This window comes from Trachemys scripta, chromosome 1 (assembly GCF_013100865.1).
Source record: "Trachemys scripta elegans isolate TJP31775 chromosome 1, CAS_Tse_1.0, whole genome shotgun sequence".
Lineage (NCBI taxonomy): Eukaryota > Metazoa > Chordata > Testudines > Emydidae > Trachemys > Trachemys scripta.
In genome coordinates, this window is record NC_048298.1 from 100,395,252 (window position 1) to 100,411,899 (window position 16,648).

Here is a 16,648-nt window from a genome sequence, read left to right on the forward strand (position 1 = left end):
CACAAGACAGTAACAGGGTTTAATGTTTATTATCTGAGCAAAATGCCTTGAATTGGAGTGAAAAGAACATAAGTTTGTGCAACCAACTAAACGCATGGATTTTCAGCTTCCCACTCTCCCCTTAACCCTAACCCCCCCCACACACAAAAAATAATTTTCAACACTCATTAACTATAGTATAAAAGAAATTATGTTTTTCTAACTGTAGAGATACGTAGTCATCCCTAGATGACAACGTAATGACCCAATATATTTGCAAATAAATTTTGTTCTTTATGTGATCATTCCTTGTCTGAAAATTATCTGTTCTCACTTGTGTCAGATCTTACTATTCTCATTAGAAAGGATGTTATCTCAGAATAAAATTTTCTATCCTCCCTCCTTCCAATAAAGAAATGAATTAATATATAAGAATTCTCTGAAATGTTCTAATATCTAAGAGCTTTTCTAAGCCCTTAGTTTCAAGGATTAGATTATGTTTACAATCGGAGAGAAAATATTATAAGAGTAGAATACTTCAGGTCAGACAATTAAAAATTCAGGTTTCATTAGGAAGGAAAAATGTTGGGGGAAAAGGCCCAGGGAAACACAAGAAAGGGCTGACACATTAATCCAAGTACTAATTATACCATAATACAGACAATTTCAGACAGGAAAAAGCTAGCCAACTCAACACACCTATTCCTTTTGGATTCCTCCTAATCTCAATTCCTCTGAAAACTTTTCTTTCCCCCATCCCCCCAAAAAAAATTCTACTGAAGACGCCTCTTAATCTCATACTATTTGGTTAAATTAACTTCCCTACTTGTATTGACATGGATTACCTACTACATAAATATTTTCATAGAGTTCCTTATTTACTTGTAGTTTTCTAAACTTTAGGTAGGTCAGTTCTAGAATACCTAACCAGTGTGAAAATGCATGACGAAATATATTTTTTAAAAGGGGATGTGGGAATGTTCAAAGCTGTAATCACTACCAATTTGAATGCAGGCAAAGCAGGATTCCTGTGGACACCAGCAGTAGCTGGGGTACTAACGTCACAGGATTGCTTCAATTTTAGTTCATGTTCACATGAGAGTTTTTAAAACTGTCTATGGCATACCTGGCTCTACATATGGTTTTTATCTATTCATTACAAGACTAAAACTGTTAGCTACTACAATTATTCACAGTAGCTAACAGTGTGTTGGTCATGCCAGAAGTCTAGGTTGGCACACAGATGTCTTCCTGCAACCTGGTCAGTCCATTCCCTTTTCTGCAGTGTGGATACGGCTTCCTAGCAGTAATCTGTGTAATGTAGTTGGCTAGGTTATACTCCTTCCCAGCTCTATGTGGTAGGATACCCCACAGTGCACAGCCTCACATGTTGCTCTGTACAGGTGTATGCCCGCTGGAGCAGATTTCTAAGGGCACAGAACAGCCAGGCATCCAACTTTCAAATGTCTTTGCCTTTGGCAGGAGCTAGGCACTTAACTCCCTTTGTGCTTTGAAAGTCTCCCTTGGTGTCTTGCTGAGGCATGATGGGATAGTTGCCCAGAATGCACTGATACAATCATGGTTAGGAAGCCTGGTAGGTGTGGATGAGCAAACAATTGTGACAGCAAAAAAGACAGTGTGTGGATATAACACAATTCCATTTATCTGCAATTGTGTAAATGCCCATATCTCTAATCTTTTTTAAAAATCACAATTGTATGTGTAATGTAGCAGGACCTTTGTACGTTTAGGCCTTGGTTTCTGTTTTAAAATGAAAAAGTTTCGCTTTAGTATGTATCAACCTATAGCATCACTACTTCAGTCCATCAGGTACTTAATGCATACATGCAAGTCTGAAGACAAGGTCTTAGAACCTTTCAATGGAAGGTTATACTGACTGTGGAGGAGCCAACATGTTAATTTTACATTAAAAAGCTATATCTACATTATCCATTATGTTTGGATCACCTCATCCTTAAGCTGAAAAAGTTGTGCTAATAGTATGAGCATGTATACACACAGACATGCTTCATCCTAAAAAGGTTAACAGTAGTGATTCATACACTTCCACAGAAGTGGGACAATCCCTATCTCGGTAGACAACTTGCAACAATTAAAATTTTCAGGAATATCTAGGAGGGATCAGAAGTCAAAGTTTTAACATCCTCCTCAACTTGTGCTGTTGTAGGGGAAAAAATGTATATTACACACTTGTGCTGCAATATACTGAAGTAATCAACAAGATTAATTTCTTGACTTTACTTAAGACGCAGAAAATTCACTTGTTTGACTTAGCTATGGCCCCTTAGCAACTAAGGAATACTGTCTTTCCTAGTCTTACCAGGCGTTTGCTGTACAATAATGCTGTGCTGCTGCCACTGGAAACTGCCCACTTGGAAAAATTCATGACATGTTCCAGCTGTTTAGAAAGACTTGCTACTTCCTGTTGTTGCTGCAGAAGCTTAATCCGATGGTCTTTTGACAGACTCTGAAAGGGGTAAAGCACTTCCAGTGAAATTTTCAATTTACAGCAGAAATGTATTAGCTCTCACTTGCTAATCCATAAACATGATAATCCTCAAAAATATCAAATGGTTTCACCTCATTTTTCAGAATAGATTTAAAGAGATTATATACTCTGAAAAGTGACTAAAATTGGTACAGTCTTACTCAAGAGATCAGCCCACTGTGTATTCAGATTCCCATCTTCTTTCTTTAGTGACAGAAAGACGTTTCTATGGGTTTTTACTCTATAGTAGTGTTTAGATAGGTTTCCCTCACAGACTGTCCTATCCTACTTGTTATTACAATGAAGTTGGAAAGCTGAATTTGTGGCATCTCAACCTCAGTTTTCCTGCATCATACATAGATCTGTGACTTCACTGCACAGCCCAGCTTCTTTTGCTTGATTATGAGGGAGGGCAGCCCTGATTCGTGAAAACTAAATGCAAACAGAAATTCAAAGGTTACTGGCAAAGTAAATTGCTATTGTATGAAATATTTCTCTGCTTGGCCCTATTTGAAGTTTCCTCATTAAGGGGTACCAACATGTAACTCATGCTGAAAGACAGTTTTTGCTGTGTTTGAATTTTGATGGATTATCATTCAAAGTCCCTGTAAAAGCACTTGCACGATGACTGTTACTTATAATCTTAGAAGTGAATTTACCTCTAACTGATGCAGCAAAGCTTTCCCCTTTTTGTTTATTTCCACCATCAGCGTAAATATGGCAACTTTAATGTCCTGTTCCACCTGCTTTTGATTCTGATTCGCTTCAAGGATTCTGTAAGTAAAGAATAAATATTTAGAACTGTTTAGCACAGTGTCCTTAAGAAACTGCCACCAAAGCTCATCCTGACTCAACAAATGAAATGACTTATTTGTTGCACAGAATGCAGTGGATTCCTGCTCACATGCATCCAGTAGTATATATGGGATCAGATGTTGCCATTAGCCAGGAAAATTATCAGGCTGAGTTAGTTTAAAAAAAAAATAAAACAGATTTAGGAATGCATCTGACCTTGGTGTAAGTCTGAGAAATTCTAATTATATGAACTAGAAAAGTAGGACACTTATATAAGCAAGGAAATTTTATTGATTAAAAATGAATGGCTGAAATAGTCTTGATTTTAATATTCTCCTAAGCCTTTCTGGCAGGGAATACAAAAGTCTCCATATGTCACAGGAATTCAGGATCTCATTTTTTTCCCCAATACAGAAAGATTCTCCAGAAAGAAGATATCCTGCAATGTAGCAGCCTTTGCATTTGTGTGTGTTTTTAATGCACGGCTTGAAACAATACACTTGCCAATGGTGAATTGTATTCCTGCTTGAGCACTGCTTGCAGCCCTATCTAGTGATGTGAATATTGCTACTACACTGCTGACACAATCAATATGCTGCTCATTCTACCCTCTCTTTGGTGGGGTGAATGAGAGAGAGCAGGGAACGCTTTTCATTACCTTATGCATGTGTATCAGGCAGTGCTGAGCACCTGGTACAGGTGCTTAAAAACACCAGGTAGAAGAAGTTAGGAAGGAGAGAAAGACACTTGGATTCCATGTGGGAGGAGAAGAGTATTACTTTTCTCCTGCCATCCAGGAGCAAGGGGAGGGAGGGAGGGAGACTGTGGTTTGCATCCAGCATCCAAGATGTGGTGAAAGAGAAAGAGGAGAGAACAAGCATAACAGTAAAACTTCTCCATCTCCCAAAGCTAAAACTAGGGGGAAAACTGGACTTAGATTCCCAGGGTACTGCATCTGAATAGTGCTGTGGAGGTACTTGCTAGGACCCACTTTGATATGTACTGTTGCAACCGTGGTTACGTCTTTGGCTTGCAAGTGTCAGGTATGAACCCTGATCATATTGTTATTCCACAAATGATCTTCAAGTAAATCTGTCACATGCATTTATTTACAAAAACCTAAGCCATAACATCTCATTTATAGGAGAGATACATATCGTGAAAAACTAAAAATGGGGGTGGGCAGGGACGAGATACCGCAATTGCCTTCTAAAAATCTCCTAGCAGCCTGCTTGGCTGAGCTTGCCCTCCTGTTGTCCTGGAAGTTTACAGGCTAAAGAGAATAGTTATGTAACCAACATCAAGTTTAAGTTAACAAATACCACAAGGATTACCACACCCAACTGAAAACGTAAGAATTTCATATTTCACTACTGAAAACATTTTGGAAATTATTTCCTTTTGGAAGTATAAAACAAACAATGCAGAGATTATGTACAAAATCCATTTAGGAATACTTTAATTTGAAAGCCTTGGTGAGTTAGGTAATATTCTTATGTTCAGTGTATGTCAATATTCTTTAGTAACATGATACATACCTGTTTTGGATCTGCTTCTCTGTATATTTTATATACTTAGTCTTCTCCATTAGCTTGGTGATTAGTGTATCAATGATCACTTTCTGGTTCTGAAAAGCTTCTTCTATAAACTGATACCTGCAATAATCAGTGACTATTTATTTAAACATGAGAACGAGGTTTGAACTACACTTACTAAAAAACAGACTGCACTCCAACAGAATCATCACTCCAGTTAAAAACACTGCTAAAAGACTGAGTTTAACACCAAGGAAGCCCATAAAAGGCAAATATGCCTGATTTTTAAAGTATTTTTCTTGTGTAATTATTTTCTTCATAGAAATGAAGAGTATTAGTTTTTGAGAGAGCCATTAAAGTGACATTTTAGATTTCCTCTAATAAATGCTCTTCAGAGAGAAATGAACATTTCCCCTTTCTGAAAGGTTTGCTAAGGTCCTCTTAAACAACCATCCTGTTCAACGGCAAACTGAGAGTTATGTTTGACCATATAGTTACATAATATAGCCCCGGTGCTTTTAAGTGTTCTCAGTTTGAAGAACTACAAAGCAAAGATTTCCATCTATAGTAGAACCTCAGAGTTATGAGCACCAGGGTTACAAACTGACCAGTCAACCACACACCTCCTCATTTGCCGCCAGAAGTATACAATCAGGCAGCAGCAGAGACAAAAAAAAAAAGCAAGTACAGTACTGTGTTAAACGTAAACTACTCAAAAAATACAGAGAAAGCAGCATTTTTCTTCTGCACAGTAAAGTTTCAAAGTTGCATTAAGTCAATGTTCAGTTGTAAACGTTTGAAAGAACAGCCATAACATTTTGTTCAGAGTTACGAACCACCACCATTCCCGAGGTTTTCGTAAATCTGAGATTCTACTGCAATTAAACTGCCAATAATGGAAGGCCCACACAGGGTTAGAAGCTGGAAGATCAAGAGATTCTACTTTCAACTTTACCACTGACTTTCTTTAGCAACACCTTTCAGCAGTGAACTTCAGTTTCTTCATGGGTCTTTTTGTTAAAAAATAATTTTGCATTTTAGCAGGAGCCCTGCTCAACAATATAACCTAGGCTAGTACTGCAACCAATTCAGAATTAGTTCAACATCTTTCATAAGGCATCAGCTACTAGTTGTATAAAAATATGTAATTTACTTTGGTACCTGTGTTCTTTGTGTTCCAGTAACTGGCAATCCCGGCATGTAAGTTTGTCACAGGTCTCGCAATAGAGCTTCAACTGTTCCTTTTTGTGGTAAGGGCAGAAAACAGGCCGCTGACTGTTTACACCAACTGCCTCTGTAGAATAAAGGAGGATTAAAATTTCTATTAGCAAGTTGAAACAATCTTTATTTGCTTGGGTTAGAATGAGAAGTTGGTTAGTTTCCATGTCTCCATTCTGTCTTCTTTGAACTGTAGTCCATTGTTCCATCTTGGAACTGTTGGACTTTTCTACTTTCTTAGAGTCTTGGAGGCAGACAACAGATCTTCTCCTCCTTCACTGCAATAGCACTCCCCTCCAACAGTTGGAGTGCAAACATATGAGGTACTAAAGCGATGACATTTCAAGCCAAACAGTTGAAAATTTATACTTTGGCTTTGTTGTAGCAAGGGTTTTCATGGAAGAATATCCATGAAAGCCTTGGATTCTGTTCATCCAGTGCTGCTGCCTTTGAACACAAAGCATGTCTGCTTTGTCTTGTGACTGGGACCCTTGAGTAGGGCCTGCCCCGAACCCAGTATCGTGAGGACGACTGACCGAGCCGGCCCCAAGCCCGGTGTCCCGAGGAGTCGCCTGAGCTTCCCCTCACCGAGGGTCTGGAGGAGCCGCCCAACCTACCCAGCGCTCAGTGCCCTGAGGAGCCCATGGTCTGGGACACGGTGGAGGAGACTGAGGACCTGCAGGTACCCATGGAGGGGGAGATTGGAAGTGGCCCGGGGATAAATGACCCCGAGCCCATGTCAGTGTGTTGCGGTCAGGATCCCCACTGACCCAGCAGCAGACGGCTGCTGCTGTTAGGGCCCCGGGCTGGGTGGGCCTGTGTCCCCCCTGCCTCTCCACCCCAGATGGCAGTCTCTCCTCCTCCCCTACCCTCACGCCAATGCTCAGCCCTGCCTGAGGGCCTGAGCCCCTGAACTACTGCTTGTTTGCTGCCCCGCCCCAACCTAGGGCTTGGGCTTGCAAGACTGAACGGTTTCCCGGCCTCGTAATGTGAGGCAGCCTGGCTCCCGGTCGCCCCTGCGAGGGACGAGCCCCACTCCGGACATCTACAGACCCGAATTAAATTATATCCAGACATCCAAAGAATTCTTAAGGATTTTGCTAGGGACTTGTCAAGCATTTCTGACTTTTGAAAGAGCAACTGAACCAGACTGCTGTTGGAAGTAGTGACCCTACCCACAGGTGTAGTGTTCCAGGTTCTTCGGCCAAGGTTTTCTGGGGAAAAAAAGATCTGGAGAAGAATCTGGTGATGTCACACAAAGCACTGAAGATGAAAAGATAGTGTCATTTTGCTAGTATTCAGTTTGGTGGGGGGTTTCAGTTTCCCTCTTTTGATCTTTATGGTACTTCTGAAAGTACAAGAGAGAATGGGTGATACTGAGAGGCATTTGAGCAGACACTATACATATTGTGGTACCACAAAAGACATGGAAGACAATTCAAAGTCCCTTTTAAAAAGTTTTCAGTCTTCTGGTTACAAAGTCCTTTGGAGAATTCGCCCCATTAAATTGGGTTCAAAACCATTTTTACCTCAGAAGAATCTTAATATGAAAAAGCAATCCATCTTCAGAACAGAAGAAAAGGTGGTCTTATCAGACTGGATTTTCATAGAGGTATAATTAATGGACTTCTTTTTGCCACGGTAGGAGTACTGAGAGTCAATTTTCTCAAAAGATTCTAGTACAGGGAGACAGATCTTTTTACCACTTCATCTTAAGGAGTCCTGGCTAGGAGAAGGACTTGGAGGAAAATGGGTTGCTGGTTCAGCTATCTTAAAAGTGGAACTGATCAATTCCTCCAAGACTTCCAAGGGTTCCTTAGATGGTGGGTGACCTAAATTACCAAATGGGAGGAAAGTACCTCTTTGTCAGCAAGGATTATAGTGAATACTTTTGATGTCTCAGAAATCCTTGAAAAGAACGGAGGGAAAATGGTGAGGGAAGCAAGGCAGAAAAAAGGCATTGGTATGACAGCTCTTCCTAGAGCACTATAGACAAAAGAAGCTGGTTGGCACAACATCTTGGGGACTCCCACACAGCTCTCACTACTTCCCCCATTGATTGAACTGCAGCTTGTTGGCTGTCATGGTCCCGGAGCAGAGAAAGAGAAAGACCTATGTTGGGAAAAATGGTATGGGGTCAGGCTGAAAATGAAGGCGTAGAAGCTAAGGGGTATGCAAGTGGTCTGCCAGCACATGGAGCAGAATGTAAGAATGGGAACCTTAAGCTTTGCTGACAGGGCACAAATCAAACATGACGGGGTAAAACTGTAGGAACAGTGGAGTTCCTAGCCTTCCTCGAAGTATTCACCTGAAGACCCTCCTCTTGCCACCTGGAGATGAAGGTGAAGAGATGGTGAAAAATTAGCTAACAATCTTGAGGGAAAAGAGCCCTCAGAAAGAGCTTCTGCAGACAGCTCTGTGACTGAGCATGGAGTAGAAGATGGGGGAATATCAGCAGCATACCTGTAGAGGGAGTTGAAGGCAGATTTGCACTGGAAACAAAACAATTACTTGCCTGACTCTGGGACTCAGGAAAGTCAGAAAAACCCAATAGTCTAAGCGTGACAAGGCAGTGAATTCTCATGACAGAACCAACTATAAACTAGCAGTTCTTCATAATATCTTGATAATAAAAGAACAGTCATTCACATTTTATTGTGCTCAAGTCACTCATAGACCATGACGTCAGACAGCTCAGGGGATTGATAATGGGGAACAGAATCTTTGACTTCTTACTCACGTGTTAAAACCAGACAAGAACAGTAGTAACCAGAAGTTACCATCTAACAGCTGACCAGTAACCAATTCTAAATGAATTGGCAGTCTCTGTCTAGCTTCAGTGGACAAGTGTTAATAACATAAGAAATAATACCACACCATACTGCATGTGCTCAGTACCTTTGAAAACTTAAATTTGTTAAGCATCTAAACCGGATGGCTGACAGTTAAACTTGGAACTCTAGTTACTTAGCTAAAACAAGTTATAGCAAGGACAGTTGAGAGCTAAACAGTACAGAAGGCAGTTAGTAGGAACTGGAAGAAAAAAAAAAATACAGTTTTACTGCTTTTATCATCTCCCTGTGAGTTCAGCTGCCTATTACTTTTGACTCACCTTGTATCCTTAAAAACAAAAAAACACCCCAAGAATATTAAATACAGTAGCTTTCAGCTTAGTTTTGAAGATAAGTAGCTGGTTTGAAAGCTACCATTTGGCTATGTACAAGAATAAGGGTAGTCAAGCTCACATGTACGCGAGACATGGGGGGGGCAAGAGGAGACAAAGAGAGAATGAGTGCAGTCTGAACAGACCAAATATGTACAACAAACCTATTAAAATTGTAGAAAAATAACTTTGCAATAAATATATTTAAAGTTGCAAAAAGTATTTACAACCTTTTCCCTAATGTTTTTTCAGCCAACAAGTACTTTTCACAGTGCTTAACTTACTGCCTCAAAAAGTTTTAAAATCTTTTAAAAATACAGTAAAATTATAAACTGAAGCTACATACTTTAAAAGCAATAAGTCATGCCAAGATGTGAATTAGTGGATAGAGGTGCAATTCTTCAGCAGCTGAATGCCAAAGGCAAGCACCAACAACCTACTGCTGCGCTCCCTGTGGTGGCTTATTGCAGTAAATTAATGTTAATAGTTGGTAGAGCTCTACAGTGTGGGAGATGACTGTTTGAAAGACTATCTTTTGTGTAATCAATTTGGGAAAGGCTAAAAAACAGTTTAATACCATTTAGTGTGGAACAATATCTTAAGCACGCATTTGCCTCATTTTTCCTGATTCAAGTCTCTCTGGACCAAGCTCACACCTAACGTAATCCCTTGATTTCAGTAGATTTTCACCAGGGATCAATTTATCCCTTCATGTTTAACGGGGGGAGGGGGGGGTTGTTCTTAAATTTACAGTAAGGTGCATACCCTCCTAAAAAAGTATACTGGCTTAAATAAAATTATCCAAGCCAGATTTGCACCCAGAGTGAAGAAGAAAGCAAAATGTATTACCTGGCGATACTTCTTCTTTCTGTCTGACTGTATGGTCCTTTGTGAATTTAACCCTCTGGTGAGCTCTGATGCAGGTCTTGCATAACCATTCTACACACTCCACACAAAAACCATTGGCTTCTGCATTGTCTTCACAGCTTGTGCAGACCTGGCAAGAAGGGGGAATACAAAACAGTTATTAAAATAAAAGTAACAGATAACCTCAAGTTGTAAATGCATCTTGTGCATTATTTCTGGTAAGTGAGTCAAAAGGAAGAAAAATACTGTCTGAAGTACAGAACATATTACAACTCTGTCCATTAGATACCTCCTTAACTATACAGAATTTAACATGATTTTTCAAGAAAATACTCATATAGCCAATAAAACACTTTTTAAAAAATGAATTAGCTAAAAATCAAATCAAATCAAATCAATTCCTTCTGTCTTGTACTATATATTTAGTAAACTGCTCTTGAGAAGTATTGAACCTTTTCAATGCATCTAGTAGCATCCATTGGACTGGTTCGGCTTTCTAGAAATACGCTCATTAACCAGCAAGAGTTTCTCCTCTACTACTATTCAAGAAACTAAAAACTGTTTAAATTGGAAATAAAACTAAATGGACTGAAGATAAACACTTAGCTCCTAGATAACACTTTACCTCTTCATAGCATTGTAGCAGTATTAACTAATCCTTACAATACCTCTGTGTCCGTACCTGTAATGGGATTTTTAGTATAATTTTCCACCGGTGGTAACAATTATGGGTGTGCTAGTGTGAATAGGTCTCCATGTAGCCATCATACTATTTAGCCCTATTCCAAGCAGTAGCCTCAAGTTGTCTGGAAATCTATATTCACTAAAGTCCCCACTGGTGGTGCGGGACTGATGGGAGCAACGAGAAAATGTTAGCAATGATCACTATTGTAGACAAGGGTTAAGAGGAAGCAAGCATTTATATATGATGGTGAAGACATGCTTTATATATGCTTAGAACTATCCCCATTTAACAGAAGGAGAAAACTAGGGCAAAGATATACCTTAAGACCATACAGCAAGTCAATGACAGAACAAGGATTTGAATTCAGGAGTTCCAAATTCCCAAAGCTATGATTGCTCTCCTAGATCATGTTGCCTCTCAAGGTGAGAATCTTCTAGAAGGAAGTTAAGGCAGGGATTGTGGATACCTCTTGCTTTCACTTGTTGATTTTCATTAAATGTGTCATGCAAAGAAAAAAAACCTGGGCTTGTGTCCTTTTTCTGATTCTTTGTAATAAACGAGGTCAGAAAAGCTTTAAAAAACAAACAATTTTCTGCTAAGAATTCAGGTCCTATTCTAGGCTGCAAAACTATGGAGAATTAAAAAAATAACGGTGATATCACAAGCGCCTACAAAATGAAAGGAACAATGGAGAGAGGAAGAGAGTTTTAGTCAGACTGTTTAAAACTTTCTATTTGTTCTCCTTGAGTCATGTATAACTTCAATGACATTTTACATAAAGGAAGCATTGTTAAAGATTCAGCACCTTTAACTAAGGTGTCAGAAAAGGATATTTACTTGCCCATTCTAACACCTTGTTAAAAGGGGAGGGAAGAGAAGAGGGGAGATTTGACATTCCTTTTATTTCTAAAGTGCAAAACAAGTGGATATGGGGGGTGGAGGGGGACCTTAAACATTTTTCAGGTATTCTTTATATCTTAAAGCAGCAAAAAGGATAGAAGCCTTTTTTTTTTCCTTTTTTTTAAATGAAAAAAACAAAAACAAACAAACAAACAAAAAACAGAAAACACCCTTTCAGGTCACCTTTAACAGTCTTAGCAAGTAAACTTGTTACAAGCCAGAACATTTAAATGAGTTCAAAGGATTTCAGAAATGAAATATCCTTCCTAGGATTCCAAGATCTTTGTCTTTTTCTGACACACTTCAGTTTTCTCAGATGGTAAAAGTTGTTAGGGCTTGAAAGACCTACCAGTCTCTTCAGATGCTGTTCAATAACTGCCAAGCAGGCGCTGCCAAATGAACTAAAGCTTGACCTCTCCTCCATGGGACAAAGCACATACTATCCTTTATTTGTGCAATGTCCTAAAAAACCAAGCAAAAGTCAGAGTTCTCAAATTATATTTCATTAAAAAACAAGAATAAGAAGCAGTAATTCATGTCCTCAAACAACTCTTAAGTGGTAACCAAGTTTTGTTTCAATCCATTTTCCATTTGAAAAAGACAAAAATGGGACTTTGTACAGTTTTAACAATACTCTCAGAAATTCCTCTACAGGGGAAAAAAAAAATGTCCTTAATGTTATTCAAAACGTCCTCTATTTTAGTAATTCGCTACCTCTTTTAAATGCTCTTGTCTTTTTTGATCAAGATTAGAAGGTAGTTCTGTATTATTAACTATTATGCTTACAGGAAAAGCCTATAGCTATTATATAATATATAGTTATAATATTTGTAATAGCACAAGGGGCTCATTCAAGCACTCACAGGTACTTCAATAAAATCTGAAGATACTCATCACATCACAGAAAGGTCCATAAATATAAATATATTTGTACATGATTGTTTCTATTAACAAAAAACTTAAATTTACTTTTGAAAATCCAGGTAAGGCAACATCCTCTTAGAGACTTAGAAAGCATTGACTGCAATCAGCTAACTATATTTTAGGTAGCAAAGGGATACAGTAAGCAAAAGTTTCCAGTTTAGGAAGAATGCCAAAGAGCAGGTAAATCTGGAGGACTATTAGATCACCCAGTGTTCCAAAATTTGCCAGTCTTAACTAGTTGCATCTAATTGCCACACCAGAAGATGAAAAAAAATATGAAACCAAGTATTCCAAAAAGTTCAGAAATGCCACTTCTTAGCATTTGTATTGTGTGTTGATTTAATGTGAACAAATTAACAAAAATCACCAAGGACATCCATTTATTAGAACTCTTCTCCCTTTCTCTGGGCACCTTCAACCACACATGGCTCTAACTATGAGCTATGTGCTGAGTATTCCAAACCCCACCACTTCCCTTCTTCAACAGTATTTCATCAGCTCCCCTCTCATGAACACAACGTGACAAAAAAACAAAACTCTGATTTTTCCTCCTGACCCTTCTACCCCCTTCACTGCTCCACTCTACTTCCATCACAGACACTAGCACAGCAAGCCAGGATTAGACTTCTCTCTCCACTTTTTCCACTCCCAAGCTCTAATCCATTTGCTTCTTTTTTGACATCTCAGACAAAACCCATTTTCTCTTCTCTATTCCTACAACAAAACCCTTCATATTTCATTTGCAACTCAATCATACTAAGCAAAGCAACATACCTTGTTATGTCCAACCTATACAAAAATACTTCTAAATTAAAATGTCCTTTCCCTGTTCTGGTGCTGGACACTGACAATAGGACACAGGACTAAGCACAACATGGGTCTGATCCAGCATGGCAATTCCTACATTGTTAATAGCTTCCTCTCCTTTTTCCAAATCAAAATAAAACTTCATTCTCACAAGGCCTTGCTCTACCTCACCCTTTCTTTCTTTCTTTCCATCTCTAGTTCTTCCCCTGTCTGTGCTCTTAATAATCTTAAAATATTCTGTCTTCTTCAAAGCTGTCCTGTAGTCTTGGAACTCCTCCTCCTCTTTGTACACAACCCAGTTACCCTATTTATTTTCAAAACCTCAACATTCAATTATTTTCAAAGTCTTTCAGTAAGTCAGAGTGTCAAAAAAACCCAAAGGATCTGCCCCTTCCTCTACTCATCCAGCATATTTACATTAGGGTTAGCCAGGGGCTGTGTGCTGATAATACTAGCAATTGTTTATGGCACTAAAGACACTCTTCTCCTCTCCCTCTGATATGCCCTCCATGCTGGGCCCTTAATCCAGCCATGCAACAGCCAGGAAGACCCACTACACTGGATATATTCCCCAGGAACTTTCATTAATAAGTCAAAGTCAGCTCTGAACACACTGCCTTTTTTTTTTTTTTTTTTTTGAGGGGGAGGGAGGATGTTGACATTTTGATTACTTCCCACTTCCCTTGTAATAAATGTATTGTTCAGCGAGTCAAGAAGAGAATGCTCTCTTATCTTCCCAAGTTAAATTTTAAATTACATTCCCAGAAGATGAGATTCTTTGCATTGTAAATGTTTCAAATAAGTCTTTCATTCAAGGAATGGCTAGATACAATAGGTTATCTGTAACAAGTATTTCTTTGGACGGTTTTATTAACATGACCCATGACCACTCTTATGTCTGGAATTATTCTGTGAAGAGCAGGCTCCCTGATCCCTTATGTACCTGATGAAACGCAGCAGGTGTAAACAATGGACTACTTAACACATTCTGATTTCTACTGCCTTCACAGTACAACTTGAAACAAAGAAACTTTGCTCTTATTAGAAAGTTGTATTTTTTGAAGAGTCTCCTTAACCTAGAATAAACTGCTCCTTCTTGATGTATTGGGTGTAAAAGCCAGTTACTGAAAAGAATCACTGGGCCAAGCCACTTCCTCTTGTATAGCAGCCCTGGCTTGTTCTCGCCAACGGAAGTGTCTTGAAGAATATCTGATGAACTGTTAAATACAAACTTAACTAAGCAATGGGGTGGATATCTATATAGGCAGGAAATATTTCCAGAAATCCAACTTTCATATAACAAAGTTTGTGATCCTTTTCCTTTATGATCACATTCCAGACCAGATCCATTCAAACAGAACTGTGCATCAGGCTGGACTAATTTAAAGCAAAGTGATATAAATCAGAAAACAGGAAACTTTGATCTAAATCACTGATTTTAATCATGATTTCCATTTCTATTTTTTAGTTCTTTTCCTACAGAAAGGTTGATTCTCATTAGTTGATAACCATTAAAACATGTCATTTGCAACTAAAGATAAGCCTTTACACTAATTATAGACTTATACTAAATTTGGTGGTTCTTTATACTAAACTATATGTATACATGTTTATTTAAGCAATTATGTAGCTTCATTTACCTTTTATTCAGATTTCTAATGTAAAAAAAAAATCTAAAACTCAAAGGGTGAATGATATATTTATTTCTAGTATCTGATTAATCTCTTATATGGGGTTTGTGTAAAGCTCCATTTAGACAGAAATTCAAATTCAATTAAAAATACATGAATAGTATTTTAATTTTTTTTATTAAATAAAACTACCTTAAAAGTAATGGAACATAAGAAAAAAGTTTATCAAAATATGTGTGTCATTTAAAACTGATTTATTAAATAAAGGAAGTATCATCTGTAGTTAATAAATTCAAATGATTGTTTCCAGTCACCATGTCCCTCAAGATTTTGGAACAAATAGATCATCCTTTTACACCTAGTTCTTATTCAAAGGGGGTGGGGGGGGCGACAAACAAGCTTTCCTGCCTTTTCAACTTCACATTGGTTTCTTAACTTTGAATCAACTCTCATTGAGCTAGTTGAATAAACAAAGAAAATATCCCCTTTGAACCTGCAGAAAAGGCTACAGTGGAGTAGCATCTTACACGGGAGTTAGGTTCTAAAGTCAGCGTGTAAGGTGAAAATTGCGTATAGTCAAAATTACCCTTGAAAATCCCTTAAATCGCCCATAAAGCACAGTATATTGTACATGGTTTTGTGTATACAACCCTGTACAGTAATATGTATAAATATATAATGTATACAGTAATGTACAGTATATAATAAAGAGTACATATGCAAAATATAATTTTATAGTATTGTATTTTTAATTACAGGCGGTAATTACAGGGGATCGTCAGGGCTTGATGTCAATCCAGGAACCAGAGGTAACAGAGAGCGAGTTGTAGACAAAGTGGTTGGCTCTGGTCCAGTTTGAGAAGTAGATTGCGTAGGCTCATCTGCTGCTGGCTGTTTTTCCTTGAAAAACATGGAGATCAGCAACTGTCACTGTTGTCTCTTGAGCTACTCAAACATTTCTTGATAATCGTCCGTAATACTACGTGTGATTTTGAGGCTTCGTTCCATAGAGGGATCGTATTCAGAAATTAAATCATTCACATGTTTCGCTGCTTGGAACACTTCAGCAAATGTATGAAGATTCCAACTTGCTAGCGCTTCCTGTTTGTCGTCATCATCTTAGTCTTCTGTAGACGATTTTATCAGTTCCTCTAACTCTTCGTTAGTTAATGTTTCTCTATGGCTCTCAATCAATTCTTCAATTTCTTCCTCAAGGATGTCGACAAAGCCATCACCACCCACTTGCCTGGCCACCTGAACAATGCGTTTCACTTCTTTGTCAATGGTTGGGAAAACCTTAATCATTCTCACATTCTTTCCATAGGTTTCGCCAACATCCATTGCCTGTTTAATATAAGTGATGCAATCAGCAATGTTGAAGGACCTCCAACACTCCATCACAGGGGTCGGCAACCTTTCAGAAGTGGTGTGCCGAATCTTCATTTATTCACTCTAATTTAAGGTTTCGCATGCTGGTAATACAGTTTAACGTTTTTAGAAGGTTATTTCTATAAGTCTATATTATATAACTAAACTATTGTATGTAAAGTAAACAAGGTTTTCAAAATGTTTAAGAAGTGTCATTTAAAAATTAAATTAAAATGCTGATCTTACGCCACCAGCCTGCTCAGCTAC

At 38.4% G+C, this 16,648-nt stretch overlaps 1 protein-coding gene across 2 annotated transcripts in view; it reads right to left on the reverse strand.

Moving 5' to 3' along the window:
* The window catches only part of TRIM24 (tripartite motif containing 24), a 138,014-nt gene that overhangs the window by 45,717 nt on the left and 75,649 nt on the right, over positions 1-16,648 (reverse strand). For both annotated transcript variants that reach the window (XM_034779081.1, XM_034779075.1), the window contains exons 3-7: positions 10,049-10,196; positions 5,980-6,112; positions 4,822-4,938; positions 3,148-3,262; positions 2,321-2,467 (exon numbers count right to left, since the gene is read on the reverse strand). In XM_034779081.1, coding sequence (XP_034634972.1) covers positions 2,321-2,467; positions 3,148-3,262; positions 4,822-4,938; positions 5,980-6,112; positions 10,049-10,196 — 660 coding nt within the window. The remainder of the gene's footprint in view (positions 1-2,320; positions 2,468-3,147; positions 3,263-4,821; positions 4,939-5,979; positions 6,113-10,048; positions 10,197-16,648) is intronic.